The sequence below is a fragment of the Macaca thibetana genome, chromosome 5 (genome assembly GCF_024542745.1).
Source record: "Macaca thibetana thibetana isolate TM-01 chromosome 5, ASM2454274v1, whole genome shotgun sequence".
NCBI lineage: Eukaryota > Metazoa > Chordata > Mammalia > Primates > Cercopithecidae > Macaca > Macaca thibetana.
This window is the reverse complement of record NC_065582.1, coordinates 68,861,521-68,888,810: the sequence shown is the minus strand read 5'-3', so window position 1 is coordinate 68,888,810 and position 27,290 is coordinate 68,861,521. Positions and strand designations below refer to the sequence as shown.

General features: G+C 38.1%; 1 protein-coding gene across 6 annotated transcripts in view; it reads right to left on the bottom strand.

Moving 5' to 3' along the window:
- The window catches only part of PRDM5 (PR/SET domain 5), a 224,802-nt gene that overhangs the window by 16,920 nt on the left and 180,592 nt on the right, over nt 1-27,290 (bottom strand). For all 6 annotated transcript variants that reach the window (XM_050792631.1, XM_050792633.1, XM_050792632.1 and 3 more), the window contains one exon: nt 1,488-1,592. In XM_050792631.1, the coding sequence (XP_050648588.1) occupies nt 1,488-1,592 (105 nt within the window). The remainder of the gene's footprint in view (nt 1-1,487; nt 1,593-27,290) is intronic.

The window sequence follows — 27,290 nt, the reverse complement described above, 5'->3', positions numbered from 1 at the left end:
TTAATGAATCTGAGAGCTCTTTAAGAGGGAGAGAGACTGGAGTGGGGTGAGAAAGGGTGACTTCTATTCCCAGCGAGTAAGTTAAGAGGACAAAATTTTGCAGCAAAGGCAGACAATTCTCTACTGAGCAGTCTGCATTTCAGAAATGTTTAGGAGGCACTTAGAAATATGGATCTCTACTCAACAGATCAGTATGGGCTGCAAATGAAGATTTCAGAGTTTTAAAAACATCATAGAAATAAATGGGACAGAAGCAAATAGAAAAAAGTCAACTTGTAACATCATAGTTTTAAAAAACACAACATGACGTTTCAATTCACCTAAGGGAATATTCAACAAAAGCATTCAGCATAGATTAAAAGATGGGTTGAATGTGATGGTAGAAAGATGCAGTTAGTATTTAATTTCTCGGCTGTATCAGTTATTTGTGCAGCAGTACAATTAAACCATCTAAATAGGGTTTACCTTTATGAAAATGCTTCCAATAAAAGCAGCAATGACTTAAACTAATTGAAATCACTGAACTAGGGCTGTAGCTCTGTTCAGTAGAGCTTTATATGTGTGCGTTTTTTTTTCTCTACAGCTGTTTCTTTCCTCAAAAGAAGTGCACTGTTAATAAAAGTATTTTTATGAGTATGCCCACTGGGAGTACATTGTTGCCTTAACCTTACCACTGAAGTTTCATGAAAGGACAAGGAAAATATCTTGTGTTTGTGAGTTTCCTTTCATATGGACTGCTTACCCTATGCTGTATCCATTGGGACATGATGATGGATCTAAGTTCTAGAATTTCCCTCAACATTTAAGCAGAATTCTGCACTGTGCCATATCACACTGTACAGTTTTAATGTTTTTTCTTGCATTGATTCCCTAACATGTGTCGATTCTTTGTCAACTGCCAATCCCACACAAAAGAACAGTGTTTTTTTCCCCTAAATTGATCAATATTCAGATTAATTTTACTGTCAACAGTAGTGTTTTTTTCATTTCAGAAATAATGTATGCTATGTCAAATAATTCAATTTTAATTCAAATGTCATAAGCAGAAAACTTAGACAACACTTAGTAACAGCATTATTTAACACAAAGGAGTTTATATGCATTTTGGAATTTTGTACATGTTTGGCTTTACCCAAGTAAATAATATGTATGACCAGTCGAATCTCCGGTTTAACTGTCATTAATCAGTAAAGATTTGGCCAGATACATGAAAGCTGCCTCAAATCATCATGCATTTACACCTTGGAAGAACAACACAACGGTATTAAAACAGGGTACAATCATGTCTAAAAGAAAATCAGAATTTATTTGCTGCCAACAAACCGGATGAATAAAATGATTACAATGCAGTTACATGTATTATGCAAGAAAAAGCTATAAATACCACAAGACATTAACAGACATAGGTACATACCAGCAATGCAACACACACACCCACACCCACACACATATACACACACTATGGGGGAAAAAAAATCCAAACTCACATCACACTGAAAAGGCTTTTCTCCAGTGTGCGTCCTCTTGTGCTCATCCAGGCCTCGCTTCTGGCTGAAGGCCTTGCTGCACTCTGAGCACTTGTACGGCTTCTCCTGCAGTCAACAAAAAGAGACCACCAAAATTGCCAGTGAATGAATGAATGCAGAGCCCTCCATATTCAGGTGACTGTTACAGGATCTACGGGATACTGCAGCAAATTCACAGGTATGCTGATATGGTTTGGCTGTGTCCCCACCCAAATTTCATCTTGAATTGTAGTTCCCATAATCCCCATATGTCATGGGAAAGACCTGATGGGAGGTAATTGAATCATGCGGGTGGTTACCCCCATGCTGTTCTCACGATAGGGAGTGAATTCTCACAAGATCTGATGGTTTTATAAGGGGCTTTTCCCACTTTGCTCCATGCTTCTCTCTCCTGCCGCCATGTGAAGAGGGATGAGTGAGCTTCCACCATGACTGTAAGTTTCCTGAGCCCTCCCCAGCCATGCAGAACTGTAGTATCAATTAAACCTCTTTCCTGTATAAATTACCCAGTCTCAGGTATTTCTTCATAGTGGTGTGAGAACAAACTAATACAGGTACTATGAGCAATTTTACATTTTCAGGGGAAACAGGAATAACCCACATCTGTTGGACACTGAAAATGACTAGCTCAAGGCAGTTCAGTTTCAACACTGGACTGTGCTACATTTCTTCCAATGATGTCCTGTCTTTGCAATGGTGGACACTGGATGGTTGCTGTGATGTAACTGCTTACACTTCTAGGTTGTTTCTTTTGATTTATGGGTACCATAAAAATCTACGGAGATACTCAGGGCATCATGAATGAAGAAAGTTTGAGAACCCTTGATCTAGAGGGTACAAATTGTGTACTGTCTAAGAGGAATTCCTAGAAATAAAAACTTTAGAACTAAATTTTCTACAGATTTTGGGAGATAAGTTTAAAAATAAATCAATTGTGATTTATGTGTTTTCTTTTTGTTGTTGAGATGGGAGTCTCCCTCTGTCACCCAGGTTGGAGTGCAGTGGCATGATCTTGGCTCACTGCAACCTCTGCCTCCCTGGTTCAAGCGATTCTCTTGCCTCAGCCTCATGAGTGGCTGGGACTACTCATGAGTAGCTGGGTAGCTGGGACTACTCATGAGTAGCTGCTGCCATATTCAGCTATTTTTGTTGTTATTGTTGTATTTTTAGTAGAGATGGGGTTTCACCATGTTGACCAGGCTGGTCTCAACTCCTGACCTCAAATGATCCATCTGCTTTGGCCTCCCAAAGTGCTGGGATTACAGGTTTGAGCTACCGCGCCTGGCTGATTTATGTATTTTCATTTCTATTACCTCATATTTTTCCAGGAGGATATTCTTTTATAAAATCTAAATTACATTTCTTTTTTTTTTTTTTTTAATTTATTTATTATTATTATACTTTAAGTTGTAGGGTACATGTGCATAACGTGCAGGTTTGTTACATATGTATACTTGTGCCTTGTTGGTGTGCTGCACCCATCAACTCGTCATTTACATCAGGTATAACTCCCAATGCAATCCCTCCCCCCTCCCCCCCCTCCCCCCTCCCCATGATAGGCCCCAGTGTGTGATGTTCCCCTTCCTGAGTCCGAGTGATCTCATTGTTCAGTTCCCACCTATGAGTGAGAACATGCGGTGTTTGGTTTTCTGTTCTTGTGATAGTTTGCTAAGAATGATGGTTTCCAGCTGCATCCATGTCCCTACAAAGGACACAAACTCATCCTTTTTGATGGCTGCATAGTATTCCATGGTGTATATGTGCCACATTTTCTTAAATGAGGCATTTTTATTATAAAAACAATTAAGAAAACTCAAGGCAAAGAAGTATCTCAAAATGAAGAGAAAAATAATTTATAATTCCTTAGCCATCTTTGATACCAGGAACTTAGTCATATCACCATCTTTTTAGCCTGGATTAATTGTGAAATAAATAAATTAATATTATTCCATTCCAACAGCTTGCAAGTTACTACTTAGTGCATCATTAAAAAGTTTCGTTCAGATATAGGTGAACTTGCAGTGAGATTTTTTAAATCAAATATATCTTCAAAAATATTGCTATAAATGTTCTTGGGCTGGGCATGGTGGCTCATGCCCGTAATTCTAGCACTTTGGGAGGCCGAGGCAGATTAATTATCTGAGGTCAGCAGTTAGACCAGCCTGGCCAACATGGTGAAATCCCGTCTCTACTAAAAATACAAAAATTAGCTGGGCGTTGCGGTGGGCACCTGTAATCCCAAGTACTTGGGAGGCTGAGGCAGGAGAATCACTTGAAACCAGGAGGTGGAGGTTGCAGTGAGCTGAGATTGCTCCATTGCACTCCAGCCTGGGTGACAAGAGCACAACTCCCTCTCAAAAAGAAAACAAAAACATTTTTGAATTGAGGTAGTGTATGCATGTTTCTTGTTAACAAGTTGTATTTATATTTTCTCCCTAGTATCAAAAATCTATAACTTTTTTTGCAGACCCATAAAAAACAGTATGTAAATAACCAGACAGACATACATGTGCCCACCAACTAGCCTAAGAAATCCAACCTTCTCGATACAGGTGCTGCTCTCAATTGCCTCCTCCCCCACCACCTGCAGCACTGTCCCATCTCCTCAGGGATGACAGCTTCCTCAGATATGCTAAGTACCATTCCCTTGCCTTTCTCTATATTGTTACTACCTATGTATGGATGGAACCTTAAGATAGAATATTATTTTGCCATTTTAAAGTATGTAAATACTATCATACTGTATCCACTTTTTGTGCGTGTTCTGTTGAGATGTACTTTATCCTTGTTCAACATTATCCTCACAGGTTTCTAGGCCTCACTTTCATTTTTGTGAACACATGTAGCTCATATTTACTAATTTTCAATGTTGTGCCATATTACAAATTAAATACAGGTATAACAAAATTTATGTATATACGTTCTCCAATGATGGATAGCTATGTTATTCCCAGTTGTACACTCTTATAAATAATGTTGCCCTGAAAAATCTTGTACACTTGAATATAGGTGAAAGCAACTCTCTAAGGGATGTGTACCTAGAAGTGGGACTGACTCTTCAACTTTTCTACAAATGAATAAATAGCTCTGCAAAATTAATAAACCATTTTATACTCCAATATTCAGTGTATCCTTGTGATTCTATCACCTTGTTTTAGATGTTTTGAGACTTTTATTAGGTATGTAAGTATACATAAATTTTAAACTATTATATTATTGGAAATTAGAACCTTTTATCATTTTGACATGACCTTCTCTATCTGTAATAATTCTTCATTACCTTGAAATTAATATGACTGCAATATAGCTATAAAAGCATTTTAAAATTAGTACTTGCCTGCTATACCCATCTTTTTGCTTTCAAACAGCCTATATCCTTATGTATGCGGAGTAACTTTTATAAACAACATATGACTAGATTTTTTTCACCCAAACTTTTTTGTGATCCAAAGATTATTTCTATCTAAGATGGCAAGTTTTGTCTCTTTACAAATTTGTGATTACTGATATACTTGAATATATTTCCAATATTTATTTTGTGCACTACTATTATCCTATTTGTTTTACAAGTTTTTCCCATATATTTTATTACATGTTTTAGATTGATCCTTTCCCTGGTACTACTTTAAAAGTTATTATCTCTATTTCTATCCTTTTAATGGTTATCCTTAAAATATTTTACTTTGTATGTTTAAAACTAAAGTTTACCCATATGTTTTCTCTCCTATTGAATAATACAGGTTCCGTAGAATGATCCTCTTGCAAGTTAGTATGTAGCAGTATTTTATTTATATCTTGGTTTTTAATGCTTATCTTAGTCACTTTGAGCTGCCATAACAAAATACCATAGACTGGGTCGCTATAAACAACAGGCGTTTATTTCTCACCATTCTGGAGGCTGGAGGTCTAAGGTCAGGGTGTCACTGTAGTCAGGTTCACGTGAGGGCTCTCTTCCGGGTTGCAAATTCCCTGTCCTCACATGGTGGAGGGAAAGTACTCTGGTCTCTTCAGCTCCTTATAAGGGCACTAATCCCATTCATGACAGCTATACCCTCATGACCCCATCAGCTCCCAAAGATCCCATTCTCTAATACCATCATAGTGATGGTTAGGATTTTACAAATGAATTTGGGGAGAATGAAAATATTCAGTCCATTGCAGTGCCTAATATGAAATCATTATTACTTTATACAATCAATGTGATTTAGCTTTATACATGTTTAACAATTTCTTTACTTTTCAGGCTTTTTTATTTATCTGATTTTCCAAGGATCTGTTGATGGCAAATTGTTTTTGACTGAAAATGACTACTTTTCTCATTTGTTGTTGAATGAAAGTCTAAAAATCCAATGATATATATCATAGGCTCACTTTACTCTTTATATTTCTTAATATCTCTTTACCATTTCCATCTCTTTGTGTTGTACTCTAATTTCTTTTTTTTTTAATTAATTTATTATTATTATTATACTTTAAGTTCTAGGGTACGTGTGCATAACGTGCAGGTTTGTTACATATGTATACTTGTGCCATGTTGGTGTGCTGCACCCATCAACTCGTCAGCACCCATCAACTCGTCATTTACATCAGGTATAATTGGGAGTTATACTCTAATTTCTTAAAGTCAATTGATTTTAAAAATCAGTTGATCAATTCTCTTTTCAGCTTGCTGTTTAATGGGATCCTAGGGCTTTTAATTTCTGTTGTCATATTTTTAACTTTTAGAAGTTTTATTTGCTTATTTCCCAACTCCATTTAATTTTTGATACAATCTCATTTTTCTCATAAGCAATTCATGTTGTTTATGCCTATTTGAAAATATTCTAGACATTTATATAATTTACTTTATCTGATAAAGCATTATCTTAAGATGTTTGGAAGTCTAGTTCTGCTTTTTGTGGTTTCTCCTGTCTCCTGCTCGTGGCTTTTGTTTCCTTGGGTGTCTGGGATTTGAAATCATGAGCACACGTTTGGTGGTCTTTATCTGTTAAAATCCTGTGACCCCTAGGTTGAGGGTAAGTCCCTCCAGACAGCATTTGTGTTTGCTTCTGCCAGGCACTCTGGGATGCTATCAATCAAAGACTGTTTTAAGTTGATTTATTGCCTTAGGGTTTTCTGGTGAGGCAGATATTGTAAGTCTGAACTCCACACTTGAGGGAGGGATTGCGGTTATAAACTCTAAGAAGAAAGCTTTCCCTAGCCAGCAATTACTCCAAAACAGTTAAATGACTCAAGCACCAACCCCTTTATCAAAGGAAGATTATGTCTAGTTCCCAATTTTATTTTGAGCATAGCATTTCTAGAGTCCAAGAATAATAGTGGTATGGGATTCCATCTTTCCCTATAATCTGAACATACAGTTTGTCTCGTTTTCCCTGACACCATGAAAAACCAAGTCTTGACATCACCAATATTGGCAAACACCCTGCAGGTGCTGCATCCTCAACTTGAACTTATCACTCACTTTCAGCTCCATTTTTGCTCGTTGAATCCTGAGGGTTACCATTACTTTTTTACAAGTTCAGATGTTTGTTGTTTGCTTTGCATTAATAAGTACTCCTTACATGGCCTTTTTTCCAGGATATGGAGTGTCTACCATGTTGCCAGAAATGAAAGTAACTATGTGTATAATTTAAAGATGTAAAAAAAATGTTTAATGAGTCTTCACAGTCATCAGGAAAAACGTTGAATTTTCTTTGCAGTCCAAAAAATACAATGTGCTTTCCCCTCTAGTCTGAATAAACATAATCTATTTTCACATATCACAATACCTTTGGCAACTTCAAATATTTTTTCAAATATTCCACTGTTTTTCAAAAACTTGAAAATGAAAAGGTAGTTTTAAGTATTTGGATCAGAATTTGTTTGAAGTTGCTGGGATTTCTTATTAAGGCTTTCACTATATCCAAATATTCTACTTAAACTTTTATTTAAAAAAATACAAAGACATTATTATGAAGTTATGAGAAGAAAAAGAAGCTTAATCCCTACACTTTATTTGTAAGACCAGAAGTCGTGAAGACATGAGGGGCACAGCACCCATGGTAGCTGTCAACGACAGGTGAGGGTTTTGCAGAGAACATCCTGAGACAGAACTAACTGCCAAAATGCCATCCTAAGAGCAAGAAGAGGTATCAGGGAAGAAAAGGAAATGAAAATCAAGGCCTGAGCACCAGAGATTAAGAAAAACCTTTTCACTCCTTCCCAAATTTCCTCTTAGGAGACACTGTCTAGGTGAGTATCCTAGACATTGCTCATACAGATGCTTAAGAGACTGGTTCCCTGCTAGTATACTGAGATTCTGGTGAGGGAGGAGGGCTTTGTAGTTATCACAAGAGGTTTAAAAATGCAAACATGTATTAATCATTGGCTTAGCTGAATAAATAATGTCTTATACACTTACACAGACACACGTTATCCACTCACATACTGATACTTTTCACATGTTTATATATGCTATTGCTGATTAATTTAATATACTTCACTTACAAATGTCATTGAAATTATATTACCTTTCCTTATTTTCTCCTTCACAATATACTACAAGTACAACCACCATGTATTTATACATGCATGTTGGAAGAAAAGTAGAGGACAAAATGGATAAAAAAAAAGTAAAGGATAAAATTGGAAAGTTCTTCCAATTAAAGAAGTTTGAAGAGGAATCCATTTGATTAAGTAGTTTTCAACCTGCCTGGACTCCCTTTTCTCTACCTAGAACCATTTAAAGTCAGGGAGTCCTTGGGGTTTTGCCCTAAGAGAAGCTCATGAAGGTCCCACGATCATATTTCTATGTCAGTCTGGCAAGAAACGCTCTCTGTCATAACTAAGTATATTAACAGGCAGTTTGCCCTTTAAATGCCTCTCCTCTTCATCTCAGATCCTACACAGAGCCTGCACTATTCCTGAAGATATCACAAGAAGATATATAATTCATGGCAGATACTAGTCAGACTGTCTACAGTGCTCCTTGAAGGAACTTCTAATGCCTACCACGGAAAAGGATTCCAACGTATAGTGAATGTCTTCAAAGCAAGTGTTAGAGAATTTCAGCTCCAGTAAATGGCCCTTATACTGGAGGCAGAGCCAAGAGGTCATAGGTCACTCACCTCTAAAGTTAAGAGAACCAAATAAACCAAAATAGGAGAAAATAAATGCATTTTCTTTTTCAGAGAGCAAACCCTCACATACCCCTCCCCTTACTAATTTCTTTTCATTACCCCTAATAAGGCATGCCAAAGAAATACCAATCTGAACATGGTCAACACAGTTAGAACAAGCTCAGTGGTACAGGGGATATACTTGGAGAGGCACTGATTTCTGCTCCTGCTCCTTTCTCTGAAAACTGTGAAAAAAAAAAAAAAAATCTTTATTGCCTCTAGAGCCTTCCTGAGTAGAATATGTAGTATAAATTATACACTTTAACTCATTAGCTGAATTTAAGTAGAGAAAGAATGATTAGGTTCTTGATTAATTCTGTTTCTGGATGATTACACAGTTTAACTGACAAATAGCTTATCCTTTGTCATCATAACTTGGGAATCATTACTAAATGAAGGCAATGTATTTGTCAGTTAAACTGTAATCTATTAGAGGCAGAATTAATCAGGAGTCTCATCAGTCTAGCTTTAATCAAACAATACTTGGCAGAATTCATTCAAAAGATAGGATTTACACAGCTCTATGCCCTGCACCTTGTAATCTAGCTAATAAAAAGTCATATTTTGTGTAGTTAATACCCACCTATATAAAAGAACAGTATCTTCAAATGTTACTTTTTTTTGATAAGATGAATTAATAAATCTCAACATCATCTGAGAGGGTTCTACAGAAACAAAGTTAAATTTTAGATAAACTTTGGAGGACTCTGAACGTGAAGTCCTTAGAAATAGAAATTGATTAGAAGCTTTCTTTTAGTAGAGCTAAGAATTCCTGACCAAAAGGTTAGAGGTATGACTCCATCACACAGGCTACCAAAGATAAGGATGGGTCAACCTCGGATCCCTGGATGGATCAAGGGTGGTTGATCCACACACAGTAGGTACATAATCCAAAGATATCCTGTGGTTGCTCTCTATGGTTTACATTAGACCACAATCAAATAAAATGGAAAATAAGACCAATGAGCTCTTTCTCTTATAGTCAGAGGCCAAGGTAAAGGTGTCACAAAATCATAGACTGATGCTTAATATGTTCTCTTTCATGATATGTTCTCTTTCTCTAGCCTGACTCTATTGAAATTGAGAAAGGGAAACTTGTAAGCGATGAAAGAAAATAGGAAGACTAGTGAGCATGGTGAGGACTGTTAGAGCTTGTGGTCTTCTGAATATATATAATTACGGGTTTGCTTAGGAGAAGGTTCAACTTGAGAGTGAAACACTAGCTCCTCTGTGGTTGTATCTTTTTTTTTTTTTTTTTTTTTTTGAGACGGAGTCTCGCTCTGTAGCCCAGGCTGGAGTGCAGTGGCCGGATGTCAGCTCACTGCAAGCTCCACGTCCCGGGGTTCACGCCATTCTCCTGCCTCAGCCTCCCGAGTAGCTGGGACTACAGGCACCCGCCACCTCGCCCGGCTAGTTTTTTTGTATTTTTAAATAGAGACAGGGTTTCACCGTGTTAGCCAGGATGTGTGGTTGTATCTTCTGTGAATACACTATGGATACACCTTTTCTCTATCTGTCTCGATCAAAGCTGTAATAAAGCCACAGTGTACACACTTAATGAAACAATGTCCAAGTGACCAACCTGGATTTCAAATAAAATTTAGAGATGTTTACCAAAGAGGAATCAGATGTGGAAGACAGTCTTTGTCTCTCTCTCACACACACAAAAAGACATTTTAGGACTTAAAGGGTATGCATACGTTTTGTTCCAAAATAATTTTGTTTGGCTACTTTTTGTAGATTAGATTATGTTATAGCCATTAATGTTTACTCTATTAAAACTCACAAAATGACATATTTCACCAGATAATTATTTCCTATTTCTAAATTTAAAACAAAATCTAAAAAATTCATAAGGGACTCTCACTAAAGAGAGACCCTGAGAACACCACATCATCAATTTACACTTAGACTTTTCTGCAAAAATGGAACATTTTAATGTCTTTAATTTTATATCATTGATTTTAGAGAAGTTTGCCTTACCAAAAATGTTTAAAACAAAGGTTCAGCTGAAAGCAAAATAGTGTTTCATTTAAAAAAAAACCATGAGGCACAAATTTGGTGTCAATTTCTTAAATATGAAATTTCTAGATAAACTAAATTTTATAAATTTCTAGTTTCCCATTTTCTCTGTTGCTATGGTAGTGGCTGGCTGATCTGTCAGACACATTACAAACTGTGGCATAGATGAAATTGACAACTTGTAAACAAAAAAGGCTTGTGTTATATTTTTAAAAGACGTGGGGCAGGTTCACTTAATCCTCAAACTTTCTCTTCTGCAAAATGTCTCACTAATTTCCACTGTGGGATATGGAGACTCAACTGTGAGGCTGTCTGTGATCACAGACAGTCACTTGTTGACTTTCTAGCCTGTACTGTGGCAAGAAACTATTTGCCAACCTTTCCTTAGACAAGGCACAGAGCACTTAAACTCTCCACTGTGGTCCAGAGCAAGGTTTCTGGATCTCAGCAAAAGGGCCAGATAATTCCTTGGTGTGAGGACTGTCCTGTGCACCCACTAGATGTCAGTAGTACACCCTTCCCCACTCCATCCTCCACCCAGTTGTGACAACCCAAAATATCTCCCTACATTGCCAAATGTCCCCTGGGGGGCAAACCACAGAAACACTATAGACAGTGCTTCTCAAACCATCTGTAATGAAAGATTGTTTTTCCCAGTCTGTTGCAGAGTGATACTTTTATAAAATATACTTAAAATGAATTACTAGAAAAATTATCATGTACTTCAATGTCACAGCAATGCCAAAATGCTACAAGAGTTCTAAACACTTCCTCATGATTTCTTTAGTTATCACAGACCAGAAATAAAGAGTTTGTGGGCTGCCACTGGTCTGCGAGCCACACTTTTGAATAGCACTGGTCTAGAATGCAAGTATCTTTGATCTTAGGATGCCCATAATTCAATTTTATCATAATCTAGATGAACAAATTATACAATAGACCTTATATAAAGATGCCTACCATCATAATTACACTTACACCTTGAATTAGATATAATTTTAATTTTACATATAAAAATTCAAGTTTATGGCTAGGGTAGTGAGGAGGTTATAAATGGAAAAAGAATTAATACTTGTTGAACTTGACTGCAGATACTTGTGGATTCATTATCCTATTCTCTGCTTCTGTAGATTTCACATTTTTCTTCTAAAAAGTTAAATTTGTTTTTTTAAAAGCTGCTTTCATGCTATTCTAGAACTTAAAAATATCGCCATTATCCTTCTGCATCAGGAGTCTTGTCTTTCTCTATCTAGGGGAACTATTTTTGATATCAGGAAGATGGATCGTGTAAACATTCAGCCATCTCAGAAGTCAGAAACTGTGTTTTGCACGCCTGCTTCGAGACAACCCAGTGCTCCAGTGACTGGCCTCGCTGTGAGCCGCAAAAACGGACTGGTGAGGAGCAGATTCTCAAAACCTGGCCCGTCTCTCCCCAACCCCAGCATAGCCAGGCTGTTCACAGGGGTCTGCAGTAAGGGCCTTCTTGTACTCTTGTATGACAGGGTATGTGTATAACTGGGCCTACATCTGTACTTCATATGGCAATTCCCACAACAGATCCTCCAAGAATAAAAGAGAGCTACAGATAGGCACCTGCGGTGGCCCTGACCACTGATCAGACGTCAGACTGATGTGTGCTCCTTAACATGGCAGAGGCTGAGAAACCCATGCTGTGATTTTTCAGAGTCCTCCACTTTCCTAGGAGTCAGGTAAGATTAGTAATCTTCCCTTAGTATGATGGGCTTTGAGACGAAAAGATGACTACCTGCTTCTATATATCAAATTCGCAACAGAATTGCGGGTGAAATTTAGAGGAGGGTTTGCAAGTGTGGTCCCATGGGTTTCTATTACACACAGCTGAGGGAACAGAGCTACAGCCCACAGTACGGCATGCCATATATCTAACAGTTCCTCTTAATGGGCCCCTTTCTGAAAGTGCATGTGCCACCAGCTGCATACAATCAAAATGCATTGCGCTTCCCTCTAACAAGCAGCCTTGCTTAGAAAACTTCTTTTACAGATGTTTATAGCTTTTGTGACTTTTTATTCACCGTCTTATTTTTATAGCCAGTGTGATCTTTCAACATATGACAAAACATACCCATGGCCTAGTAAACAATGCACCTAAAAATTATAACTCTTAGGAAGCTAGGAGAATATTTAAAGCAGGTTTCTACATAACACATCCATAATTGGTTTTGCATTGTAGCTAATGAAAAACACACTTCTATAAATTAGGAAAATGAATTGCACAAGCAACACATAGAACACTAAAAACAAGCCCAGTAAATAGGATATAATTTTCATATTAAAGTGTCGCACACAGCGTTTAAATAGAAACAAGGAGGCACCTGGTCCCTTTTAATTAATCCACTCTGAGGCCCACAGAATAGTGCATGTAAATGAAATGGCTGGGCAGCCAGAAAGTCCTATCATTTGCATAGAGGTGATAAAAGAGCTTATCTGGCATAAAGCACGCAAAGAAGCATCCAAACTAGCTCAAAAGCCTTGTTTTCCTGGGGCTGCAGGGGTGACTCAAACTAGTCCACTTGGAATCGTGAGACAAAACATAAACTTTTCCCTAATGTTCTCCTAATTTCTAGTCCAGTGGACTTCAACCCTGCCTGCACATTTAAACCACCTAGGGATCTTTTTAAAAACATTGATGCCTAGGGCCCACCCTCACGCAGCCTGATTTAACTAGTTTGGGCAGGGCCAGGCACTAGCTTTTTAAAAGCTCCCAAGGTGCCTCGAATGTGCAGCCAGAAGTGAGAACTTCTGATCTAGTTCACCACCCTCTACCATAAGCATTGTAATGATAATAACAATGACAAAAACAGCATCAGTAACAACTCCTACTCTTTCTACTACTACTATTATACTCTGCCACCCCTGCACTGCTGCCTATGTTCACAAACTGCCTACTTTCCGCTGGCTGGCAAAGTGCTAAGAAATTTAGAGACTGTTTTCCCATTTAGCTGTTAAGCAATGCTGCAAATTTGCTATGGTTATTCTCGCTTTACAATGAAGAAACATTTGTTGAAAAACATGACCAAGGTTATTGTAAGGTAATGTTGTGCTTTGGTAAAGGATAAGTCGAGGTAAACATCCAGAGTGACTCAGTGAGTCTACAGTGCAGGCGTAGAACTCCACTTGTTATCATAGCCATGTAGTCATAACATGGGAAAGCCATCACTTGGCTCTAAGCCACTATTTTCTGTAAAAGGTATAATTGCCCTGTTGACACTGCGCAGGCTCAGCTCAACATGGCTTGACATGGTGGGCACGTGGGTGCCCAGAGAAAGAGAGAGAGAGAGAGAGAATCAGAGCTGTCTGTCTTTGCAGAGGGACAGAGGGGAGCCAGGACACAGCTCAGCTTGCTTGTAGCAAAAGAGAGAAAGAGTTAAGTCACTGACACTGAAGGCAAGGGAGAGCTGGCAGCACAGCTGTGTATGGGGGCTGCTGGACTAAGCAGCCAAGACAGGGTGGACAGTGTGAGAAAGCTGTTAATGAGAGTTGCCTACGATCCCCCGAGTGTTCTTTCTGCTCATCCACCCACTCCCTCGAACCTCAGTATGGATCAGAACCTGACCCTTGGCATGACATTTGGCGTAGTCGTGAACCTGACAGTTATACAATCAGAGAGAGCAGAACAAAAAATAAGGCACTTGTAATCCCAGGCCTGTGTCTTGGGTGACTCTGCTTCCTACCTGAGCCTCTTCCCTGGTCTATATCACTGCTGGCAGAACCCTGATTCTATTTGGGCATTGCCTTCTGCCTGGTTAAGCACCCTGGAGGAGGACCCTCCCCAGCCCAGACGAAAGAGTGACCCTTGATCAGGCTAAGCCTCGGCTCCACACTTTCTACACACTGGAATCACCTGAAGAGCTTCAAAAAATGCTGATGCACACCCCCAGAGATTGTGATTTCATGGTCTGAGGTATGGCCTGCGTTTTGGCAGTTTGGAAATATTCCCCGGTGATTCTAATTTGCAGATGCATTTGGGGACTGATGCGCTAACCCAATGACAGCAATTCCATTTCCCTTGCAGCGATGGATTTAGCTTAGAGCATGTGACCCGACTGTAATTGCTGAGAAGAGAAGGTAAGTCTACAGGAGATTCTGAAAAAGGCCTCTTCTGCCTGTTGATGCAGACCACATAAGGAGAGCCTGCTGGAGCTGCTGCAGCCATGTGCTGAACAGGTGAGGAGCTGGCTGAGGACAGCAAGAGACGTGAGAAAAGTCCGGGCCGCTAACGACCCTGTTGAGCTATTAACCAACCACTGATGGCCCTTCCTCTGAAATTCTTGTCATGTGACTTAATGCAAATCCTCATCTTTTAAGGCCCTTTCAGTTGGGCTTTTGGTTAGTTTGGGATAAAAATCATCCTACTGCCTACATCTTCCCAATCATTACACCATATGCTAATGGCCCTATCCCAGTGACACAGAATACTTCTAGCTTACATTGAAGCATAGCACTGACAATGAACAAAAAATTCAAAGTCAGTGGCTGGCTATTAAAAATGATAATACACAACACAGTCTAAGAATCCCGGCTCTAAAAATGGGAATGAGTGTTCTTTTACACAGCAACATTTTTCTTACACATGTAACGAGAGTTACAAAGGAAGCCGAAAAAAATTTGCTGATAAGAATTCTGAGAACAATGTACTTGTGCATTGTAAAGAATGTCCTTTGTAATCCTTGAAAGAAAAGGAATGCAGTTAAATGAAAGAGTGTTATTATTTAAATTATCTCATGGGAAATTACTTCATTCCCTGCATAATGACTAAGTGTTTAGATTTTTTATTTTAATCTTACAAAAGAAGAAGAATCATATGAACAGGAAAATTTTGTTACAAGAAAAAAGTTATGCTTACCATCTTAAAAAATTATGATACAAACTTTGAAAAATCAATGCAAATTGTAATGAAAATATAAGGAAGCATAAATGAAAGAGAAAGAAATATAAGGGAAGTAAATATGATAAAAATATAGAAGATATACAGAAAATATAAAAATATGTATATACACACACTTACGCCAACTGATATATAGTGTCCAAGACAAAAATGTTGACTTTCAAATAACATTGAGAATGGAAGTCAACTAAGGAAACAATAAATTGTCAGAGTTGGGAGAGCATGTTTCTGATGTAACTGTCTTTTTCTGTTGTCATGTATCATCCTCATTGCTTTGTGTTATCTTAAAAAATTGCTAATGAAAATCAAAGTCATAAATTTAAGATAGCTTGATTTTTATTTTTATTTTTATGTTTTGCATGTTGCTGGGAATTTCCTTTACCAATGGAACATTCCTGACAAGTGTATAGTCTCAGACCCAGTAATCCACCACCAAAGGTAAATTTAGGAAGAAAAATATTAAATACTTCCTTTAAAAAGGTCTTTTCCTATATTTGAACTAGTACTTTAAGCTTACATACCAATTAATTTAAGTGTTCCCAGCTCTACTTACAAAGGATCTGACAACAATCAAGATAATTCCCATGATTAGATGACGTAATTGAGAGTCATTTCATCAGCAAAAGTCTGCATGGAGTATTAGGTAAGACACTGTGTTAGAAACCAAGAGAAACACAAAACGGTTTCAAATGTGGTCCTTATTCTCAAGAAGAATACAACAGATTAGTAAAGAAAATCCTGGCCGGTGGAGTAGATGAAGTTGAGATGTCCATCATGAAGTTGAGTTGTCCATCACCTTCAGCTTTTGTTGCTACACAATTTGAAGTATGGTATGCAGCAAATAGAGTATCCTTGTCAATTTGGGGGGATAATATAGGAGTACAGAGAATGAAGTGAAATGAGAATTCAACATAGTCACAGACTCTTACATTTAAGAAGCAGATCCAGCCAGTCCACACAGAACTGAATTAATTCAACTCGGCCACTTCCAAAAATAACAAGCATGCTTTCTGACATATGTGATGGTGGCAAGTGTAATCCATCTTTGAATAAAACCATAAAGTTTATCCAGAGGTGTGTAGGAGAAAGGAATTATGTACATGTGAAGCCTTAGAAAAGGGATATCTAATTCTAAAAAAAACATACTTATCCCATTACACAATTTTGAAAATAATAAGAACACAGCAGAAAGGTGCTATCACACATGCAGCTAGTTCACCCATGACTAACGCAGCATTCATTTCAGCCAAGTTTATGTCAACAGGTGAAACAAAACCATCAAGGAGCGGACAGAATTCAGAGGAAATCATATCAATATAAATTACATCTCTGAGTCAACACTCTGCACAGATGCAAGGAGCTAGTAGCATAAACCTGCCCCAGGCAAACTTAAAAATGCTGAAGAAACAGCCTATTTGCACAGGTGAGGATTCCATAGTTGTCCTGGCAGAGATCTTGCTAGATTTTAATTTGCTCAAAACTCATAAAATATTTTGACAAAAAGTCAGTCAGCCTAAAAGATTAAAAACAAAGAAAAAGATGACAACAGTATTAGTGTAATAAATGAGAAATGTTTATTTTCTAAATTTGAATACCATTAACATTTTAAAATTCCAAAGGTAACTGTAGAAGTTGTTTTTTTTTTTACTTAGAAAATTAGCATCTTTACTATTTACCTTTTTTTTTAAATTATACTTTAAGTTCTAGGGTACATGTGGATAACGTGCAGGTTTGTTACATATATATACTTGTGCCATGTTGGCATGCTGCATCCATCAACTCGTCAGTACCCATCAACTCGTCATTTGCATCAGGTATAACTCCCAGTGCAATCCCTCCCCCCTCCCCCCTCCCCATGATAGGCCCCAGTGTGTGATGTTCCCCTTCCCAAGTCCAAGTGATCTCATTGTTCAGTTCCCACCTATGACTGAGAACATGCGGTCTTTGGTTTTCTCTTCTTGTGATAGTTTGCTGAGAATGATGGTTTCCAGCTGCATCCATGTCCCTACAAAGGACACAAACTCATCCTTTTTGATGGCTGCATAGTATTCCATGGTGTATATGTGCCACATTTTCTTAATCCAGTCTGTCACTGATGAACATTTGGGTTGATTCCAAGTCTTTGCTATTGTGAATAGTGCCGCAATAAACATACGTGTGCATGTGCCTTTAGAGCAGCATGATTTATAATCCTTTGGGTACATACCCAGTAATGGGATGGCTGGGTCATATGGTACTTCTAGTTCTAGATCCTTGAGGAATCGCCATACTGTTTTCCATAATGGTTGAACTAGTTTACAATCCCACCAACAGTGTAAAAGTGTTCCTATTTCTCCACATCCTCTCCAGCACCTGTTGTTTCCTGACTTTTTAATGATTGCCATTCTAACTGGTGTGAGATGGTATCTCATTGTGGTTTTGATTTGCATTTCTCTGATGGCCAGTGATGATGAGCATTTTTTCATGTGTCTGTTGGCTGTATGAATGTCTTCTTTTAAGAACTGTCTGTTCATATCCTTTGCCCACTTTTCGATGGGGATGTTTGTTTTTTTCTTGTAAATTTGTTTGAGTTTTTTGTAGGTTCTGGATATTAGCCCTTTGTCAGATGAGTAGATTGCAAAAATGTTCTCCCATTCTGTAGGTTGCCTGTTCATTCTGATGGTAGTTTATTTTGCTGTGCAGAAGCTCTTTAGTTTAATTAGATCCCATTTGTCAATTTTGGCTTTTGTTGCTGTTGCTTTTGGTGTTTTAGACATGAAGTCCTTGCCCATGCCTATGTCCTGAATGGTATTACCTAGGTTTTCTTCTAGGGTTTTTATGGTATTAGGTCTAACATTTAAGTCTCTAATCCATCTTGAATTAATTTTCGTATAAGGAGTAAGGAAAGGATCCAGTTTCAGCTTTCTACTTATGGCTAGCCAATTTTCCCAGCACCATTTATTAAATAGGGAATCCTTTCCCCATTTCTTGTTTTTCTGAGGTTTGTCAAAGATCAGATGGCTATAGATGTGTGGTATTATTTATGAGGACTCTGTTCTGTTCCATTGGTCTATATCTCTGTTTTGGTACCAGTACCATGCTGTTTCGGTTACTGTAGCCTTGTAGTATAGTTTGAAGTCAGGTAGCGTGATGCCTCCAGCTTTGTTCTTTTGACTTAGGATTGTCTTGGCAATGCGGGGTCTTTTTTGGTTCCATATGAACTTTAAAGCAGTTTTTTCCGATTCTGTGAAGAAAGTCATTGGTAGCTTGATGGGGATGGCATTGACTCTATAAATTACCTTGGGCAGTATGGCCATTTTCACGATATTGATTCTTCCTATCCATGAGCATGGTATGTTCTTCCATTTGTTTGTGTCCTCTTTTAGTTCACTGAGCAATGGTTTGTAGTTCTCCTTGAAGAGGTCCTTTACATCCCTAGTAAGTTGGATTCCTAGGTATTTCATTCTCCTTGATGCAATTGTGAATGGAAGTTCATTCATGATTTGGATCTCTGTCTGTTACTGGTGTATAAGAATGCTTGTGATTTTTGTACATTAATTTTGTATCCTGAGACTTTGCTGAAGTTGCTTATCAGCTTAAGGAGATTTTGGGCTGAGACAATGGGGTTTTCTAAATATACAATCATGTCATCTGCAAACAGGGACAATTTGACTTCTTCTTTTCCTATCTGAATACCCTTGATTTCTTTCTCTTGCCTGATTGCCCTAGCCAGAACTTCCAACACTATGTTGAATAGGAGTGGTGAGAGAGGGCATCCCTGTCTTGTGCCAGTTTTCAAAGGGAATTTTTCCAGTTTTTGCCCGTTCAGTATGATATTGGCTGTGGGTTTGTCATAAATAGCTCTTATTATTTTGAGATACGTTCCATCAATACTGAATTTATTGAGAGTTTTTAGCATGAAGGGCTGTTGAATTTTGTCAAAGGCCTTTTCTGCATCTATTGAGATAATCATGTGTCATCCAATAGTTTTTTTTTTTTCTGTAAGCAAATTTGAGTTTAATCTTCTTTCACAAATGGGTGTTTGTGAAAACTTCTGTAATCTCTGATGATGATGCTACACAGACTTCATTAGGCAGATATATACTTCACACCTCTGCAAAAGCCATTGCTACCTCCAAAATAAAATGACTCTACTGTCATCAGTAGTAACCAGAAACAGATCACATTTCACTTTTTTTCCTAATAGGCCTTGGTGACTTTTTACCTACTAGCTTTTGGTTGTTTTCAGTTCAGTGTGTTCCTTGAGAAAGAACACCTCATTAACTTATTTCGAAAACCATGAAAAGAGTGGCCAACCATCCCTGTTTGCCCAGGACTAGCCTGGTTTTAACTCTGAAAATCCTACATCCTGGGAAACCCCTCCATTTGGTGCAAACCAGAAAGCTCATGTTTAGAACAAGATAATGCCACCTCCGTTTCTGTATTAAACAGCATCATCTGAATTCAGGAATCACAGCCCATTGTAATGGCCCATTTAGATACTATCTAGGAGACAGACTGTCTGTGTCAGCCTGTAAATCCACCCAGCTGTCATAAGGCAATATACTAAATATAGAAGGATTCTGCTAACACAATCTCCCCTTCTTCCTATGCCCTGATTTCTCATCTCTTATCTAAATAGTCACAGTCTAGCATTCCACTGGCAGAATAAGCTCAGTTACCAAGGAAAAGTACTGACAAGACCTCTAGCTAGGCCCTTCCCATCACACGCTTCCCCACTGAGAAGAGTGGCGCAAGGTAGTGGGCTCATCCTAGTGGGCGCGAGGTAGAGTGTTACACGGACAGGGACAGAGGGTTGGGCCAGGGTGGGAGAAGGGCAGTGCTTTGGACCGAAGTGCCAAGTTTTGCCTCAGGCCAAACAAAATGCTTTCTCCCTCAAGATGATGATACTTTGTTATTTTAAGAAAAAATATTTTTACAGAGAGAGCTACTTATAAACTGTCTAGGTTACCAAGAAATCATCCAACCCATTCTCTTAGAATATATTAGGTAAAAGAAGACTGAATTGAGGCAATTTCCTTGTTTTAATTACATCCAAAGACATAGAGAGCCTCATGGACTCACGGATCTCAGTGTTGAATCATTCCTTTGCATGCTTAGATGATTTTGTTTTGCTGTAATTCTTTACATTGGATCTTTGGTTTACATACACTAGTGCCTTCAGAGTATGCTAACCTGTAAGAAAAGAACTGCCAGCACAACCTCCCAGTACTTTGTTCTCTCTCCTTTTATAATTGCAGTTGCAATTGTTTTTCTACTAGTAGCCAGTGATCCTCTATGTCAAGTCAACATAAATAACACACCTAGAAGAAGATTCAATTAACATAATTCTTATTTTGTACATAAAGAAACCAAGCCTGAATGCTCAGAGAGAATTCAGTGAGTACACATTTCTCTCCCCTCAAAGAATGTCCACAATCTCCAAAGGGCCTCTCTCTGGGAAAGAATAAAAGAAGATACACTGGGCACCTGAAGATACAAATGGGGGTGGGATGGAGAGTGATAGAAGCCTCTAGGGCTTTGAGCCACGTATTGCAAGAAAAGGAACAGACCACTTAGCATGCAGCAGCCGCAGCATTGGCAATGACTCTTAATGGGACAGACGTGGAAAACTCACTCATGCTCTGCCAGTGGGGAATAGAAACAGAATTTAGTATTTAAAAAATTTAAAATTCAGTCATTGAGTCATATATTACTTGGTTATAAACTGTCTCGCATGTTAAAGACTATATTCTAGGTAGAGTGTCATTATTTTTGGCAATGACATGGTAGACTGCTTACATGTCTGAAAACACATGTTAATTTTAGTCCCTCCACTCTGTTGCCTCTACAAAACCAAACATATGTAACAGATCCAAAGCAGTCAGGCACACCACATTCCAGTAAAATGTTAATTTTAACTTACACTGGCACAGTGAACATTTGACTGGAGTACATTCATTCACTGAATAGAAGGAGTAGCTGAAAGAGCAACCTACAGCAGCATCCAAGAAAGATGTATGTATATGTGTGTGTGTGTGTGTGTATGATATGTATACGTATAGATATGATTCATAAGGTGATGAAAAAGGTTAGACTTAAATGGAATTCAATGTAATGCAGATTGATGCTAGTCGTGGGAAAGCCTCTAGAACTGCCCAACTGATGTGCTGAGTTTTTGGATTGCAATCCAGTCTGTGTCTGGCAATGAAAACTCCAGAATATTTGAGATCAAGTCCAGTGCTACAGGCTGCAGGACTGGGTCACCAGGCACTCAGTGGGCCTCATGGGTGGTACTAAAGCTTAACTGGTGTCTCCAAATGTCTGTCACTTTTTGCTGAAGCAGAAAAGTATTTTGCATTTTGAAAGTACCAGTGAAGGGCCGGGTGTGGTGGCTCACGCCTGTAATCCCAACACTTTGGGAGGCTGAGGCAGGTGGATCACTTGAGTTCAGGAGTTTGAGACTAGCCTGGCCAACATGGTGAAACCCTGACTGTACTAAAAATACAAAAAAATTAGCTGGATGCGGTGGCTCACATCTGTAATCCCAGCTACTTAGGAGGCTGAGGCAGGAGAATCGCTTGAACCCGGGAGGTAGAGATTGCAGTGAGCCAAGATCGCAACTCCAACCTGGGTGACAGAGTGAGACTCCATCTCAGGAAGAAAAAAAAAGGAAGAAGAAAGAAAGTACCAGTGAAGAACATCAGACCACTGTCAGTTTTCTGTCATGATCATGGCTGGTCCTTAGATGAGTGGTTTATGTCACTCACAGCTTAGCCTAGCCCAACTGCTGACCCTGGGGTGAAAGGCTTCCAGTCTCATTGCCAGTCCCCAGACCCTCTTGCCCTGTCCTCCTGCTTCATGTTTTCTAGACAACAAATCTTAGATCAGTTATCTACCCTATTCATCTGTTAGAATCCAGTATCAAGGCCACAAGCAATCAGCACCATCATAATCACTGTAAATCTGAGATTTATAAAAGACAGGAAAAACCTTAATAATCCATCTGTCCAATATGTCATTACAGTATAAATAAATAGCATTTGGTGATGAAAATGTGTTTGGGAAATTGTTCCCATTTCTGGTTCCTATTATTTCCATTTATAATCTTGAACACATAATGACATAGGAAACTAAATGATGTATGTATGTGTGTGTGTGTGTGTGTGTATATAATTTCTGATTTGATTCTAGACAATTATTATTTCAGAGAACATTTACACTTAATAATATACAATATACATAAAAAGACTAATCAATTTTTTCTTTAGGTGAATGTTTGCTTTCATTTTGCAAGGATATGACATCATGGAACTTGGTGTACTAATTTGTTTTGTACCAATTCTTATCCTCCACTTTCCCACCAAGCAACATCTACCCTGCCCCCTGCCCCTTACATACTTTGCCTAGTGTTGCATTAGAAGCAAGGCCTTGGCCTTCTAATATTCATATTTTAAAATGTTCTAGAAACAACTGAGGTTACAAGAAAGGGTAACATCCACACTACGGAGCTTCCATAATGGAGAGGTACACCAAATAGAAAATACACACAAGAAATATGATTTGTCTGAAAAATACCCAAATGTGTGATAAAGAAATGTAATTTACAATTGAAAGCAGAACTAAAGGAAAGGCAAAAACTGAAGGTAAAGAATGTAATTTAACAAGTAGCACATTTAAATATTCCTCAGAAGCAAGGAAACTGAAGCCTGCCTAGAAAGATATGAATCTAGGACCCCAGAGGAGATGGCTTTCCCTCTAACGAATTATGGTTGACACAGCACATACAGATGAAGTCTCAAGCAGGAAGTGAAGAAAGAGATAGCCAGACCCTTGATGTTTCTCAGGATAAGCAGGTTTTTACTTCAGCATCAGTATGGTTTTGGTCAAACTGAAAATGATACCACGTTCTTAGAATATCTAACTGCCTCCATTAGAGTAAAAATAAAGAAATAAAAGAATAACAGCTTTTTTATGGAGCAAAAGGAAAAATCCATAAGTATATTTTAATGAATGACCTTTATCCTTAAGACTCTATTTCCTTCATGATTTTAAGAATATGGTTTATTACAATACCTAGGAATACTGAAAGCAAAGCATTTTTTTAAACCCCACAACATCCATGAGATGAAGGCAGCATGACTGAGAGGCCCCATAGGTCCTTCAAAGCAATAATTCACACAGCCTAAACACCAATCTTGATATAAACTTGCCATGTGATCTACTGTGAGTCGTCATTGGCCTAGGCGTATCTTCCTGAAAAATTACCATATCAAAAATAGCCATCTTCAAGGATATGAAAGACTCATATTGAAAATGCTGTTTTGATTTCTTATGAGCAAAGAAACTACTATACAAGGAATTTAAGTTAAAAATGTGGACAGTAAGTCTCTCTACATTGAAATTTCCCTTATTATAATGTATTACAAGGGACATGAAGTATCTCTTCCTGGTGGCTTTCACAATTTTAAAAATATTTCAAAGAAAATAGCTTCTAAGGTATAAGTGAAGGGAAAATGGTGTTGAAGTCCTAGTGGCACTACCACATGATTTCCTGCGAGGGGTGTCCCCATGCCAGTCATCTTGGTGTGGTCCCAGCAAGCAATATTAGAACAGGAATCCTGAGGACCATGTACTGAGGGAGTCTGGTAGACCCAAGAGATACTGGAGCAGCAACAAGTTGTTATTGAACTGAATGGGAAATTGACACCAGTTTTCTTACAATATTTCTGAAAGATTAGTTCATTCAATATGGAACATAATACTTTAGAACATCTTGATGGCTGCATATCTAGAATGAAGGATAAGGTCTTTAAAGATAAGCTGACTTCCAATCTTGGTGCTGCCTATTACTAGTCATTGTAGTAATGACGACCTGGGATTTGGACAAGCTACTTAAGCTCTCTAAGCCTCACTTCCCTCATTTGTAACACGGAATATTATACCTATGTCATAGCATTTTGCTTATCTTAATGGTTGGCACATAATATGAACACAGTAAGGATATTTTACATATTATATTAACCTGCTTTCTTCTCTTCAACACTGCAATATGAATATAAATATAATGTTATCCAAAATTGAAAAAGGCACATGAATCATGTAAATATAACTGGGTAACTTTATGTAGAAATAAAATTATGTAGGAACCTCAACATAGCATAGTTCTTGAAATCCATTAATGGGATCTTCATACAGATAAATCTTTATCCCAAGATACTTGTGATACTTTAAATTCTCCGAATAGAGAATAAGATGAACATAAAATTCTGTTCCAGAAAGAAAATAGTTTGGAAATAATGTATTCCTTTTCTAAGAATAATGGCCTCATTTCTTTTAAAAATTAATTGCATATTGCCTATCTTTAAAACAAAGAAAAACTATATATATGTATTTCAGAAAGCATGTACTTTCCTTTAAATCCTGAAGTATATTATTAAAGTCTAAAGATAATACAGTGGTGGTGAAGCAACAATCAGCTTAGATGCTAAATATTTATAGTTTTCTTTTAGCTAAATCTGCATCTGCTCTACACATACTCTTTGTGGATATACCAAGTTCATAAAGGAGTTTAGTGGACATCCCTGAAACAACTATACTGTATTATTGTTACAAACGGGGCTGTCCAAGCCAGAGAGATGAAGTTGTTCTCTGACACCACTCTGCCCAGGCTCTTACAAGAAGAGGTGCAGATAAGATACAAAAGCCCTTAGAGTTTCCCTTGCAGCAGCCGTGAGAAATAAAGAGACAGGCGGATGAAAACACTACTCACCTAAAGCCCTGCTATTTATACTTGAATATTGACTATGACACTTTATAGTCAGTTCAGCAAATGCCTAACAATTTCCCACTGTGTGCCAGGCAGTCAGCTAGACTCTGAAGTTCTGCCCACCCATGAGCAAGACATTTTCACAGGTGTTGTGTAATTTGAGGGAGAAAGTGACACCAACAGAGCTCAGTGCAGGGCAATGTACAACAAGTGATGATAGCACAGAGAAGGGGTCCCTCACCCGGCTATGACATGTGGGTCAGAACATGATGGAGGAGGTGATTTCACTTAAGCAGAGGTTTTTTTTTTTTTTAACAAAAATTTGCTTATGGGTAAGAGGCCAGGCAGTAAAGCAGAGAAGAAGATGTCAGTTAAAACAAGAATAAGAATGGTGAAATTTTGGGCTTGCGAATGAGACTGGAGAAAAATCTGCTTTATATTTATTCCCTTGTTTTTAGTAATAGAAACTAATTCTATTTAGTGTGGCAACGAGCTTAAGAAAAGACGATAACTCCAGAATTCCTCATAGCCAAGTGTGGTCATGTGGAAGCTGAGGGGTAGGACTTCCAGAAAGCTCTTTAGTGGAAGTGTAATCAGCAGGGGCATATCCTATTTCCTTCTCTTTCCTCCTCCTTCCTGTTGCCTGGAATGAGGATGCGATGGCTAACGTGGCAACATCCACCTTGAGTCACACTGGAACCTTGACAATGGAAGCCACACGCCTTGATGACTTTGTGGAAGTGCCAAACCATCCCTGGAATGCCTAGCCCTGGACACTTATGAATAAACCTGTTCGTGTTTAAGATACATGGCTGGGTCTCTGTGATTAGCAAGGCAAGCAATTTCTGATGCCAAGCTGGTTGAAAATATGAAGGGAAATTTTTTTTTTTTTTTTTTTTTTTTTGAGACGGAGTCTGGCTCTGTCGCCCAGGCTGGAGTGCAGTGGCCGGATCTCAGCTCACTGCAAGCTCCACCTCCCGGGTTTACGCCATTCTCCTGCCTCAGCCTCCCGAGTAGCTGGGGACTACAGGCGCCCGCCACCTCGCCTAGCTAGTTTTTCGTATTTTTTAATAGAGAGGGTAATTCTGTGAGTAGGTGACAGAAGTTGTAATGGTCCCTATAGCTAAAACAGTTAAGAAACTGTGTGTCTGATGAGGTGTTCAAATTAATGTTGAACCATCTCAGAATAAGGGTAGGCATTTGGGTGACTTAAGAGGAGCTCCTGCAGTCTTTACTATATGGAGATCATCTAAAACACTGGTAGCTGAACATAAAAAAGGGAGAATTTGCAGGATCTATTATCTATTGTTTTATTCTTAAGACTGAGTATATTATACATAGTTCATATGATTATTGGGAAGATTTCTTGATTAGAATACAAGTACTTAACTCAGTACATAGTATATAACGGTCAATAAATAGTTACTCATTCTAAAATGTGCTTCTTAACATCGAATATTAAGTAATCAGATTATAATATTTGTTTTATGCACTTTTAGAAACTTTGTCCTTTTCACATTAATAGTCACTTACAAGATCTCCAATTATTACAGAAAAGATAGACAAATTCCAATAGTAATAAAAATATAAATTCCTAATAAGTAAATTTTATATTCATTGTAACTTATCTCTTGAAATCAGATGTACTGCTGGAAAATAACTGATCTCTGAGGTAACAAAATGCAGGACAATACAACAGGTTACTTCACAATAAAATATTTTTAAACAGGTAATAATCTTATACAACATGTTACTAAAAATAAAAAACTATAAAAACCAAAAAATGGTATAATACTCCTGCTCTCTAACCTAACCTGTTATTCAGTTTCCCTTTAATTTCATGACCAAATGAATTTGAGGAGAGATAATGTCATCAAAGTGCTTGCAGAGAGAGAGCAATATCCCTGCTA